The sequence below is a fragment of the Callorhinus ursinus genome, unplaced genomic scaffold, assembly GCF_003265705.2.
Source record: "Callorhinus ursinus isolate GAN/ISIS: 27379988/994484 unplaced genomic scaffold, GSC_fseal_2.0 scaffold82, whole genome shotgun sequence".
Taxonomy (NCBI): domain Eukaryota; kingdom Metazoa; phylum Chordata; class Mammalia; order Carnivora; family Otariidae; genus Callorhinus; species Callorhinus ursinus.
Genome location: NW_027397144.1, coordinates 1,456,601 through 1,468,710, shown reverse-complemented (window position 1 = coordinate 1,468,710; position 12,110 = coordinate 1,456,601). Strand labels below are relative to the sequence as shown.

The 12,110-nt window shown below is 55.7% G+C and overlaps 1 protein-coding gene across 1 annotated transcript; it reads left to right on the top strand.

The window, feature by feature from the left end:
- The first annotated feature begins 231 nt into the window (after positions 1–231).
- On the top strand, positions 232–5,730 carry SPC24 (SPC24 component of NDC80 kinetochore complex). The gene is made up of 5 exons (XM_025863071.2): positions 232–461; positions 4,097–4,241; positions 4,413–4,517; positions 4,644–4,720; positions 5,521–5,730. Exons 1-5 carry the CDS (start codon positions 302–304, stop codon positions 5,625–5,627), a joined length of 594 nt encoding a protein of 197 aa, XP_025718856.1. The 5' UTR covers positions 232–301; the 3' UTR covers positions 5,628–5,730.
- Positions 5,731–12,110: the final 6,380 nt, after the last annotated feature.

The following is a 12,110-nucleotide window of genomic DNA, read 5'->3' as shown; positions in this document are numbered from 1 at the left end:
ACACACACACACAGGCTTTTATGGAATTACACACACACACACACACACACACAGGCTCTTATGGAATTACTCTCTCTCTCTCTCTCTCTCTCTCTCTCTCTCTCTCTCTCTCTCCGCCCATTGGTCATTGCCGGAGACTGACGGAGGAGCTGGCGCAGGCGCACTAGGCCAGACCTGAAGCTACCTCCCGCCCATTCTCTGATGACTGACGGAGAATCAAGCCAATGGAAATGGGACTCTTCGGGAAAGGGGCGGGCCCTGCGGGCAGTTAAACTTGCGCGGGAATGGTCCTGGCGTAGTCATGGCTGCCTTCCGCGACATGGAAGAAGTGAGCCAAGGTCTGCTGAGCCTGCTGGGCGCCAACCGCGCGGAAGCGCAGCAACGGCGGCTACTGGGACGCCACGAACAGGTGGTGGAGCGGCTACTGGAGACGCAAGACAGCGCCGAGCAACGGCTGCGAGGTCAGGGCTTGGGAGCGGCCGGGATCCGGGTCCGCGTGATGCCAGGGGGCAGCAGGTCCGCCTCAAAACCCTTCCTCCTGGGCGCCCCCATCCCTGCCCTATTCTCCCGTAGACACTGCCTCCTCTGAGCCTCAGTTTCCCCGCCCGTGAAATGGGCTTCAGGATGGCAGCCACCTCCCAGGAAGTTAGTTGGTGAATATAGGAGCTCTCAGGGTCTGGCCCAATTTTGAGCGTTCCGTGGGCAGGAGCTGGGGGACTTGGGGTCCGAAGTGGGGCTCAGGAGTCAAAGCGCTGGGTTTTAATCCCAGCATCCCCACTTACTGAGGTTGTTCAGCTGTTTTATTGAGCACCTGCCGTGTGCCAGGTAGAGTACCAGCTCTGGGTTAGAAGCAGAGAACAAAACAGACCGTGAGAGGGTTGTTAATGCTAGCGGGGAGCGGGGGGAGGCTCAGAGGATAAACAAGGAAAATGGATAAGTAAGGAGGTGACGGGCTAAGGAGAAAAACTGGGTTGTATAGGAGGGAGTGGTGATGTTTTGGGGCAGGTCAGCGAAAGCCTTCTGAAAAGATGATGTTTTAGCAGAAACCCAAGGAGGCTTGGGAGGGAGCCAGGGCTATGGTGAGGATTATATAAATCGGTGCTGGTAAGGTGCCCCCTGCTTTACATGGAGAGGAAAGTGGATAGATAATACCATTTACATGGACTCGAAGACACCTTCAAGTGTAAGACTCTTAAAGCTAAGGGGAAAAAGCTTTGCTAATAAATATCTTAATATGCTACAGAGAGGGCTAGATCAAGCCTCTCCCACAGGTGAGGGGCTCGCCCAACCTGCGACCTGGATTTCAGGTAACTCATGAGCCCTGCGGCCCCAGTCCAGTGGCTGCCTCCCAAGCCTCAGTGTCCTCGTCTATGAAATGGGACCACTGATAGCACTTAGCCATTTTTAAGTGTCCAGTTCAGTGGCAATAAGCACATTCACATCAGTGTGCAGCCATCCCCACCATCCGTCTCCAGAACATTTTCATTATCCCCAACTGAAACTGTACTCATTAAACGCTGACTCCCCATTTCCCTTCCAGCCCCTGGCACCCACCATTCTACTTCCTGTCTCTATGAATTTGACTATTCTAGGGACCTCATTTAAAGTGGAATCCTGGAATTTTCTGTCTGGCTTATTTTCTTTTTATTATTATTTTTTACATTTTCTGTCTGGCTTATTTCGCTTAGCACAATGTTTTGAAGATTCGTCCACGTTGTAACGTGTCAGAATTTCCTTTCTTTTTAGGGCTGAATACTATTCCAGTGTATGGACATACCTCACTTTGTTTGTCCGTTCATCCACTGATGGACAGTTGGTAGCTTCCAGCCCCCGGCTATTGTGAATAATGCTGCCATGAACATGGGTGTGCAGATATCTATTTGGGTCCCTGCTTTCAAATCTTTTTTTGTATTTTCCCACAAGTGGAATTGCTAGATCACATGGTAATTTGATATTTAACTTTTTGAGAAACTGTCATCCAGTTTTCCACAGTGGTTTCGGTGCCAGGGTTTTTTTTTGTTGTTGTTGTTGTTGTTTTTAATGCCTTTTTACAGTTACGTTTCATGCGGAGATACTGTTTGGGTTGAGACTGAAATGACCTAGGAGCTAGGCAGGGGATGGCTTGGAGGAAGCGTGTTCCTGGCAGAGGTGACTACAAATGCCAAGGTCACGAGCTGAGAGTGAACTTGGAGACCCAGGAGAAAGTGGTGCAGGTGAGGTCAGCCACCGCCAGCCCTGCCAGGAGTGAGCCCCCCGGGAGGTGTTTGGAGGTTGTTCTAAGTGTGGAGGATGCCCCAGTCTGAGTCTTCCCCTTCTCTCCGCCTCCTCTCTTTTTTTTCTCTCTTCTCTCTCCTCCCCACTCCATGCGCTCCCCCTCCATCGATGGTTTGGGGAGCAGATGGCATCACCCAGACTGCCTGGGTTTTAGCAGAATGGGTGGAGTTGGGGCTGGCGAGACAAGAGTCAGTGTACCAAGGAGCTGGTACACTGGGATCCAGTTCAGATCCAGGCCTCAGAGCTAAGTGCCTGTGGACAAGTCACTGAACATCTTGGGGCTTCTGTCCTTCACCTCTCCGTGGGGGCAGGCGTTAAGCCACCTCCCTCAGAGGCTTGTGAGGGAGGAGGGCACTCCCAGGGAAGAATCCAAGGTGACTCGGTTGTCTGTGGGGAAGGTGAGGGGAGAAGGGGCCGGAAGGCTGCAGAAGAGAGCCAGTCCCTCCGCTATCCTAACAGGAAATCAGCAGGCACTGTTGAAAACAGACAAATCAAGAAATAGCAGCATAAGCAAATTATTTAGAAATGTGAAGGTCAATGCCAGAGAAAACAGTGATGAGTTGAAAGTGGCTGCTTCAGAGGGGTGGAGAGGCTTGGGGAGGGGGGTGTGCCTGTGTGTGTTTAAGTTTTCACAGCCATATACATGTACTATTTTGATGAAGAATTAACTTAATGTAAGTTTGTAAACACTTAAACGCCAGCCCTTTGGGAAGCATTTCCTTCTGTGTCTTCTCTGAGTTGGCGGGTCTCTTCATGGGAAGAAACATGGTAACCTTGTTAGGGTGTTTTTGATCTTTCTGGATGTTTTGTTCAAAGCATGTTTATTCTGAGTAGGTGCTGGCGATCTATGGTGAATGTAAGATGCAATGCCTGATTAGAGGAAGAAGGAGGAGTGAATCATTCCGTGCTGGAGGGGCTGTCATGGAAGCATGGCCGCGCCCTAGGAGGGGGAGGAGAGTGTCCAGCTGCCCAAGTTGTGCACTGCCCAGGAGGTCTTAAGGGCTGAGTCCAGGAGTATGCAATGGGCAGGAGCACAGTGGCATCCCACAGAGGACAGGCAGGTGGAGGCCCAGGCCTGTGAAAAATGGGGCTTGTTTGAAGAATGATGAGGTGTCTTTGTGGCCAGAGCAGAGGGAAGAGTACACGGTGGGCTGGAAAGCAGGGAGAAAGGCTGTCGGGGAAGGTGAAGGTGCTCAGAGGGACCTGGACCTTATCGTGGAGACACTAGGGAGCCATGGGTGGTCTTCGAGCAGGGGAGTGACTTCACATTTGGTCTCTAAGGCAGCCACACTGGAGGCAGAGAGAAGGGACCGGCAAGCAGGGAGCAAGGAGGAGGCCGTTTAGGTGGTACTGGAGGGACCTGTGAGGGGATTGCCGCTGGCCAGGAGGAGGGGGCTGGCCAGGCCTGGATCACTAATTGGATGTGGGAAGTGAGTGCCAAGCTTCTTGCTTGGGCAACAAGGTTGACCGTGACATTGTAAGTTAAGACTAGGTGTGCAACGAAGGACTGGATTGATTGGTTGGTTGGTTGATTTCTTTATTCATTCATTCGTTTTGCTTTTGTTTTGTTTTGTTTTTTTGAAGGATTCAAATGTGTTTTGGTGAAATGGAAGCACTTTTACAAGGTCCGGGTGGAACTGAGTGGTGGGCTTTTGGAAATAGGATCGCAGGTTGGGGCGCCGTAGACAGGGAAGTGAGGAGTGGCTGAGACCTCAGGTGCATGAACCGCCCCCCCCCCTTTGTCCTCATGGGGCAAGGGCAGACCCTGGAGAAACCGCTTTGAAGGGCTTCCACCTTCTCTCCCCCTCCCCCCGCCCCCCAGAGATCCTGGCCATGGAGGAAGAAGTGGCCCAGAGCCTTCTTGATGCGAAGGAGCGGGCGCACCACGGGGGTGTCGAGTTGCAGCAGCTCAAAGCTGAGCTTCGGAAGGCCGGCGAGGAGGACACCCGTCTGAAGGCCAGCCTCCTATATCCTTCCATGTGTGTGTGCGGCGGCGGGGCCTCGGGCTCACCCCGGAGACGCCTGCTCGTGGATGCTAGGCACCGGGCTTAGAGCCGGGGGCCCTGGGCACCCCCATGGCTGGAGTTCGCGCGGGCAGCCCCCCTCCAGAGTGAGGTGACCTTAACTGCCTGCTTTACTCAGCTCACCCGAGAGCTGGAGGAGCTCAAGGAGATCGAGGCCAGTCTGGAGAGACAGGAGAGGGAAGTTGACGAAGACACGACTGTCACCATCCCCTCGGCCGTGTAGGTCCCTCCAGCGTGTGTGGGGTGGCATGGCCAGTGTCGGGCACGGTCTTGCAGCTGAGTTGGAGTCTCTGCCGGGGTGACTTTCTTTTCTCTCTTTGTCTCTTTTTTTGTGTTCTCGTTCAGGTATGTGGCTCAACTTTATCACCGAATTAGTAAAATTGAGTGGGACTATGAGAGTGAGCCGGGGATGGTCAAAGGCAGTATCCTTTGTGGAGAAAGTGGAGCCTGGTGCTCCGGTGGCAATGTGAGGTGCTGAAGCCGCTGTGGACAGCAGTCCCGCAGGTCCCCCGGATCCCCAGACGACCCCGCAGTCCTGGTTCTGGGCATAAACACAAAAAAATGGAAAGCAGGGACTCGAATGGATATTTGTACACCTGTGTTCATGACTGTGTTGGTCCCAACGGCCGAAAGGTGGGAGCAACCCAGTGATGTCTCAGCAGATTGCTAGACGAGCACGCTGTGGTGTATCCACACCTTAAAGTAGTATTCCGCCTTAGAAAGGGAGGGCGGGACGTTCTGGCACATGCTAGAACACGGATGTACCTGGAGGACATGACACATGAACCCAGCCAGACACAAAAAGTGAACTGCTATCTCATTCCACGGACAGGAGGGGTCCCTGGAGGAGTCAAAGCCACAGAGACAGGAAGTAAATGGCAGGGGCTGGGGGGAGGGGGAGGGGAGTCCATGTTCCAGTTTAGGAAGATGGAAAGTTCTGGAGACTGATGGCGAGGATGGTTGCACAACCCCGTGCGTGTACTTAATGTCAGCTGAGCGCTACACTTAAAAACTGGTTAAAGTGGTATATTTTACATGTATTTCACCACAATTTTTTAAAAAGATAGTACATTATCAGAATTTAACTTTTTGTTCACAGAAATCTCGTTTGGTCTCTAAATATCATCATACAAGTTTTTCAGAGGCAGTATCCTTTGCTCCTGGGGTCCCGGGGTTGGGGGGGCGCTGTGTGTGTCAGGCTTCCTTACATCTGTGCCCTCAGTCCATCATGGCCCCAGTGTCGCCCAGCCTATCCACCTGGACAGCACCCAGCTCTCCAAGAAGTTCATCAGCGACTATCTCTGGAGCCTGGTGGACACGGACTGGTAGCCTGGAGCCTCGGGGACATGTCCATCCACAGCACAAAGCAGCTGTGGTGGGTGGTCGGTGCCTCAGTGGTGAGATGAGCTGAACATTAAATGTTTACATACAAGTGCGGTTTGTTACTGGGTTTCTTTTGGCCTTCGGCCTCAGTGCTGGCCTGGCCTTGGCTAGGTAACCTTGGAGAACTGCCCTTGCGGCTAGACCTGCAGCTTCACGTCACGGCCACACTGTAGGAACGATGCTGTAGTGTATGAGGACATGTCCTGCATCTTTGTCATTTGTGATTCGAGTTGGGCCCTTTTGTGTTGACTCGGGGCATATCTTTGAGTGCCACAGTGTGCCCAGAACTGGAATTTGGAGGTGCAGGCTGGAGCCCTGGCAGTCCCGTTGCCACACGAGAGGTGGGATGCAATCCTCTAGGGTGGATGGGAGCCCGGTTCCCCGATGACCATGGAACCGGGTATCAGCAGCGCTGGACTTTTTTTTTTTTTTAAGATCTTATTTATTTATTTCAGACAGAGAGAGTGCGAGCAGAGGCAGGAGCAGAGGGGAAGGGACAAGTGTGCTCTGGGCTGAGCGCAGAGCCCGGTGCAGAGTTCAACCCCACGACCCTGAGGTCATGACATGAGCCGAAATCAAGAGTCAGATGCTTAACCAACTGAGCACCCAGGCACCCCTGGACTTTTTTTTTTTTTTTTTTTTAAGTAGGCTCCACATCCAGCGTAGAAGCCCGATATGGGACTTGAACTCATGACCCTGAGATCCAGACCTGAGCTGAGATCAAGAGTCAGACGTTCAACGGACTGAGCCACCCAGGTGCCCCAGTACTGGACTTCTTTACGTGGGGGGAGACTAAGTTATCTTGTGTGTGCCACTGTTTTTTTTGTTTTGTTTTGTTTTGGTTTGGGTTTTTTTAGTTTGTTTATTTATAATCTCTACACACCCAACATGGGGCTCGAACTCATGACCCTGAGATCAAGAGTCGCATGCTCCACTGACTGAGCCAGCTAGGCGCCCCACAGCTAAAGTAAATCTAACTGATGCACCATACAACCCAGGCCAATCTATGTGTCTCCCTACCCCCCATCCTCAGTGATTTGGGGTACCACTAAGAATGGGAAGCTTACGGCCAGCCTGCCTGCCTGAGGGTAGAGAAGAGGAAGGAGGTTCCCCTCAAACCTAACTGGCTGCCTTCAACGTAAAGCCTGGTCAGTAGATTTGTTACGGTCACACGAGCCTCTGGGTCCTTTGGTCTGGGGTTTTGTGCACATCTGTATAACTGAATTGTTTCTAGTAGGTGCAATGTTACGATAAGTGTTTTTATTTTATTTTATTTTAAAGATTTTATTTATTTATTTGACAGAGAGACACAGCGAGAGCAGGAACACAAGCAGGGCAAGTGGGAGAGGGAGAAGCAGGCCTCCCGCTGAGCAGGGAGGCCGATGTGGGACTCGATCCCAGGACCCTGAGATCATGATCTGAGCCGAAGACAGACGCTTAACGACTGAGCCACGCAGGCGCCCCACGATAAGTGTTTTTAATTGGAGAGGAGGCATTCTAGGCAGATGGAGCAGTAAGTTCTAGCAGCATCTGAGCACATCATGGGCACTAGACACAGTCCATTCAGGTCACCCTTGGAGGTTCTGGGGCAAGGAAGACTGCCTGTCAGGCTCTATCTAGGGAAATGGGCCAGTTCATTCGGTTCACAAAAATTCCCCGAACTTCAGAGGCCCTGTTTTTATGCCAAGGGCTTCCTCAGTTTTACGTGTTCGAGTAAATGTTCTCATAAGCCCTCCTGAGCTGTTTTCATTTTCAAGATCGGTAGGGTCTTTTATGGCATGAAATAGGCGCAGAGCCTCCTGTTTGTACTGTCGGTCTCCAAAGGGCAAAAGACTTGAACTTGACCAGGGTTTTCCCACCTTAGGGACATCGGGGCCAGTCATTCTCTGCGGTACAGGCTGTCCTGGACAATGCAGGACATTTAGCAGCATTCCTGACCCCCGCCCTCTAGATGCCAGGAACACCCCCTCAGTCATGACAAACGTGGAGCATGCACGAGGCAGCACCCCCTCACCCCCCCACACACCTTGCAGCCTCAGCCAAGAACCAGCCAGGCATCCACATCTGGTCAGATGAATAGCTGTCTCCCTGATGGGCGTTCCCGCTAACGCAGCTGGCCTCCACCTGCTCGACGGCATGGGTGAAGGTGCCGGGAGTGCACCCCGCCCGGGGGCCCCAAGAGCATGTGCGAATCGACCCAGCCCAGCTGAGCTGCGGGGCAGGCAATGAGGCACGCATCCTTGTAGTGGATCAAGCAAACCTGCAGACGCAGATTGCCTGGGAGACAAAGCAGGTGTGGGGGGGCGGAGGTTGTTACAGACCAGAGCCTGTGAGTGCCCTTGGCCCAGGCCCGGGCCCTAAAGCCCTCCATGGGCCTGCTCTCCCTCCAAGTAATCGCTTTGCTTGGTTCTGGAAGGAGGCCAAGGAGGTGCTGGCCTGCCTGGAGCTGTTTCTCCAAGAGGAAGAAGGTCCCTTCGGGGAGGCTGCATGAACCCAGGCTCAGAGTGGCTGTGTACCTCTGTCTACCCAGGCAGCCCCCTGGGACTGGCTGAAGGAATGAGCAAGCGGGTAAGGAACGTGGCCTGGCGGGCGGGTTTAGGGAGGTGCCTGAGCTCACAGGGGCCTGGAGAGGCCCCGGCCCTCTGCATGCCTGGGCCCTGACTCACTGCCCGGTGCTGGCTGGATGCCTGGGACAGCCGGCAGGACAGCCTCAGGCCCACGGCCTCCAGTGTGCACCCCTACCCCCACTCCTGCTCGGCCTTCCTCTGAGAGCTGCCCCGGCAGTGGTGGTCACCAGCTCCTGAATTCTGGAGGCCGGCCACAGGCCTGCTGAGGGTTTGGCCCAGCCTGGCTGAGGGAGGACAGAGATTCGGGTCCCCAGGCCCGGGGAGTGGGGAGCCAGGTCACTGACTTTGCGCCTGGAGAGCTGAGGCTTGACCCCCTTCCTCCTGCACCCCCTCAGGGCCAGCACGGGCCCAGCGCCATCCCAAGCCAGGAAAGAGAATTCATTTTACAGATGGGGCGACAGGCATGGACTGGTCTGGTCACCTGCCCAAAGTCACAGGACAGTGACACCCCGGGAGTCTGAACCTCCACAGTGAGGCTGTGGGGTCCACGGAGGAACAGCCTCAGAGGTGGCGGCCCCTTTTTCAAGGTGACCTGGGTAGAAAGAGGCCAAGCAATGACGAACCCACGCCTGTGTTGGAGCTGCAAAGCTGACGTTCCAGATAAAGTCATCACAGATAGGTGGCCACGAGTCAGACATCCGAAGGCCCAGCTGACCTGGCTTGTAATTGGTGTTTCTGGAGAAAGAGCCCAGGGAATTCGAGGGAGACCTAAGGCCTTCACACTGGGCAGTCCCGGGTCCAGTCCCAAGGCTGACTGCCTCCGAGGGGCCCACTCAACCTCTTCCTCTAAACCCCCAGGACTTCATCGCCGTGGTGGGGCCACCCAGTGTCCCCCACCCCCAGGCCCGGTGTGAGCGGTGCTCAGAGCTCTTCGTAGCTTATAGATCAAGAGGGCGGGTGAGTGCATGTGCCTGGGGGACAGGGGTCCAGGGCTGGATTCAAACCTCCATTGTTGGATGTGAGGCCATGTCCTGATCTCTCTGGACTGGCTGGGGAGAGGCCGGAAAGACCGGTCGCAGGGCGTCCTCATGACAGTGCTTGGGTTCCTGGGGACTCTCTGAGTGTGGTCCCGGGACCTCCCGCGACCTCCCCAACTGACTCAGAAATGTGGCCTGGGCATCTGTGACCCAGCGGGCCAGCCCCCCCCCGCCCCCTCCCCCCATCAGGGAGCCACACTGCAGTGGAGGTCAAGACTCATGGGTCCAGAAAGAGGAAACTGAGTCACAGAGAGTGCACCAGTTATCGGCGTGAAGTTCTCACAGCGGCAGAGCCAGGCTTTGGATTGGACCCAGAGTTTGGGCACTGAACTTCCAACTTGCAGTTAGTGATAAATGCTATTACTGTTGGGAGAGACTCTGGGGAGGCGGGGTCCTTGGAGCCCAGACTTGAGTGTCCAGGGTACAAAAGTGTTTGAGACTGATCCAGGAAGAGGGAACAGCAAGTGCAAAGGCGGGTGTTCAGGGGTAGCCAAGCGGCCTGTGGGAACTGTGAGGCCTGAACCTTGAAGCAGGGGGCTTGATCCCACAGGGAGGGTCGGGAGTAGGGAGTGGTGGCTTGATCCTGCTGAGCCTGCAGTACCCTGTAAGATCTGGAGAGGATTTCAGATTACAGGCAGGACCAGAGTTGGGGCCCAGGAAAAGGAAGCCTGATGACAGCCTTTTAGCACAGGCCACCTTGCAGTAGCCCAGCGTTTCTAGGGGGCTGGTCTTGCTGTGAACCGCGAGCTAACCCCCCTCCGTCCCAGGCACAGCGTGGGAGCAGAGGCCAGGATTAGCAGAGCAGCTGGGCCTGGGAGGGTGGGGCTCCAGTAGGAGGGAGCCCCTCCCCCGAGGGCAGGAAGCAGGGCTGGAACCCGAGCTGCCTGGAGTGGGGGCTGGACCAGACCCAGGAGTCCCCCGGGCTGCCCGCCTCCAACCCCCCCCCAACTCGGTTGCCCTGCTTCGTGGGTTGGCTGATGTGACCAGGGCTCACCCACACTCAGAGCCCTCGGCCTCTCCCTCATCCTTCATCGGAGAATTCACTTCCTGGGGGACTGAAGGAGGCGCTGACCCCCGCAGTGGGGGAGGGGCTGGCTGGGGAAGCTGTGGCGCGCGGGCAGCCCTCCCCTTCCCCTCTGCCCCTCAGACCTGGGCTCAGCCCCGCAGGCTCCAGCCTGACTCACCGCAAGCAGCTGTGGTTTGGGCTGCCAGGGGTGGGGGTGGGGGGCAGCAGAGGACACGAGTTGGGGGTATCAGGCTTAGGGGAGCAGCTTTCTCCCACCACCCACCCTGTCCTGGCCAGAGCTACTGAGCCCTCAGAGCTGAGGACAGGACCGCCAGCCCCCCACCTTGTCCTTGGGGGTGACAGCCCCCAAGCTGCAGAATGCCTCTACCCCTGCACAACCAGCACCGTCGTGGAGCTCTGGTGCTGAGCCCACAGACCGGGGAGTCCGACTTGGGGCCTTCCGATACGGGACCCTGTTCTGAGCCCTAAGAATCCATCCCCTCTACCCCTCGTAGCCAGTAGGGAAAGCCACGGCGTGGCAACTAGGTTCCCCCCCGCCCCCCGGAGCTGCTTGAGCTGAGCCCAGTGACCCGAGCCTCCCCTTTCCCATCTGTGAAATGGGCGCTGGCTACATGCAGGGGGCGCCGTGCGGGGACCGAGGAAGGATTTCGGTCATCAGTCCTTTAACAGAAAGCAGCCGAAGCCAGACACCAGAAGCTTCCATCACCTCTGGCCACTCCCATGCGTGCCCTTGGCCCAGGGACGCCCCCTCCCCCAGTCCTGCCACCTTCCCCTCGCTGCATCCTCGGGCCACCTCCAGGCCCCTTCTGTTTGCCAAGCCATTTACCCTCATTTGTCCCGTTTGCCACGCGGCTGAGCATGGAGTCAGTCAATCAACCAATTATCGACCGCCCGCGTGCGGGCCCGGGCCGCTTCCTGTGCGGTCAGTTCAGTTCTCACCCCCAGAGGCATTTTGGAACCTTCCCAAGACAAAAGGCGGAAGGAAGGAAGGAAGTGCCACCCTGTGGACACAGAAGAGATAACAGGCCCTCCGCTCCCGCGTTCCGGGCATGCGCAGAGCCGCCGACACGCTCCGAGCCTGGGAGCGGGGATTAGCGCTGGCCCGGTTCGGTTGGGGGAAACTGAGGCTCTCGCGGGCCCGAGGTCACCCATCTCGATCTAAGTGGCCTGGCCCCACTGTCCGGCACTCTGGGTAGCCCCCTCCCAGCCCCTTCCTGCTCTCCCTTTGCCCTGTAAGGCAGGGGACCCCATTCCCCAGGTCCTGCTGGGTTCAGCCCACGGGGGCCGCCGGTGGGAGAGGGCACCGGGAGGAGGGGAGAAGCTGACTCTCCCTTTTTTCTGCCCTACACAGCGTCTCCGGCAAGGCTCCCACCAGCTCCCTCCCGGGTTCCAGGAACGCCAGCCCCACCCTACACTGTTGCTTAGGGCTGGCTGCCTCATTGTTCCCCGATTTGGTCTTTAAAAAAACTATCATTTAGTATTAAGTCGTGTTCCGACACACATAACATCAAACTTACCATCTTAACCGTGTTTAAGCGTCTACTTCAGGGGCATCAAGTACAATAACATGGTTGTGCCGCCAACACCAACATCCGTCTCCAGAACTTTCTAGTCTTCTCAAATTGAACCTCTGTCCCCACTGCTCCCCCAGCCCCCAGCGCCCACCATCTACTTGCCATGTCTATGAATTTGACTTCTCCAGGGACCTAGAGTGTGCGGTGGCATGTCATTATGGTTTGCCCCATTTGATCTTTTTACACTTAGTTCCCCATATTAAGTTCTATCCGCTGACCTCTGT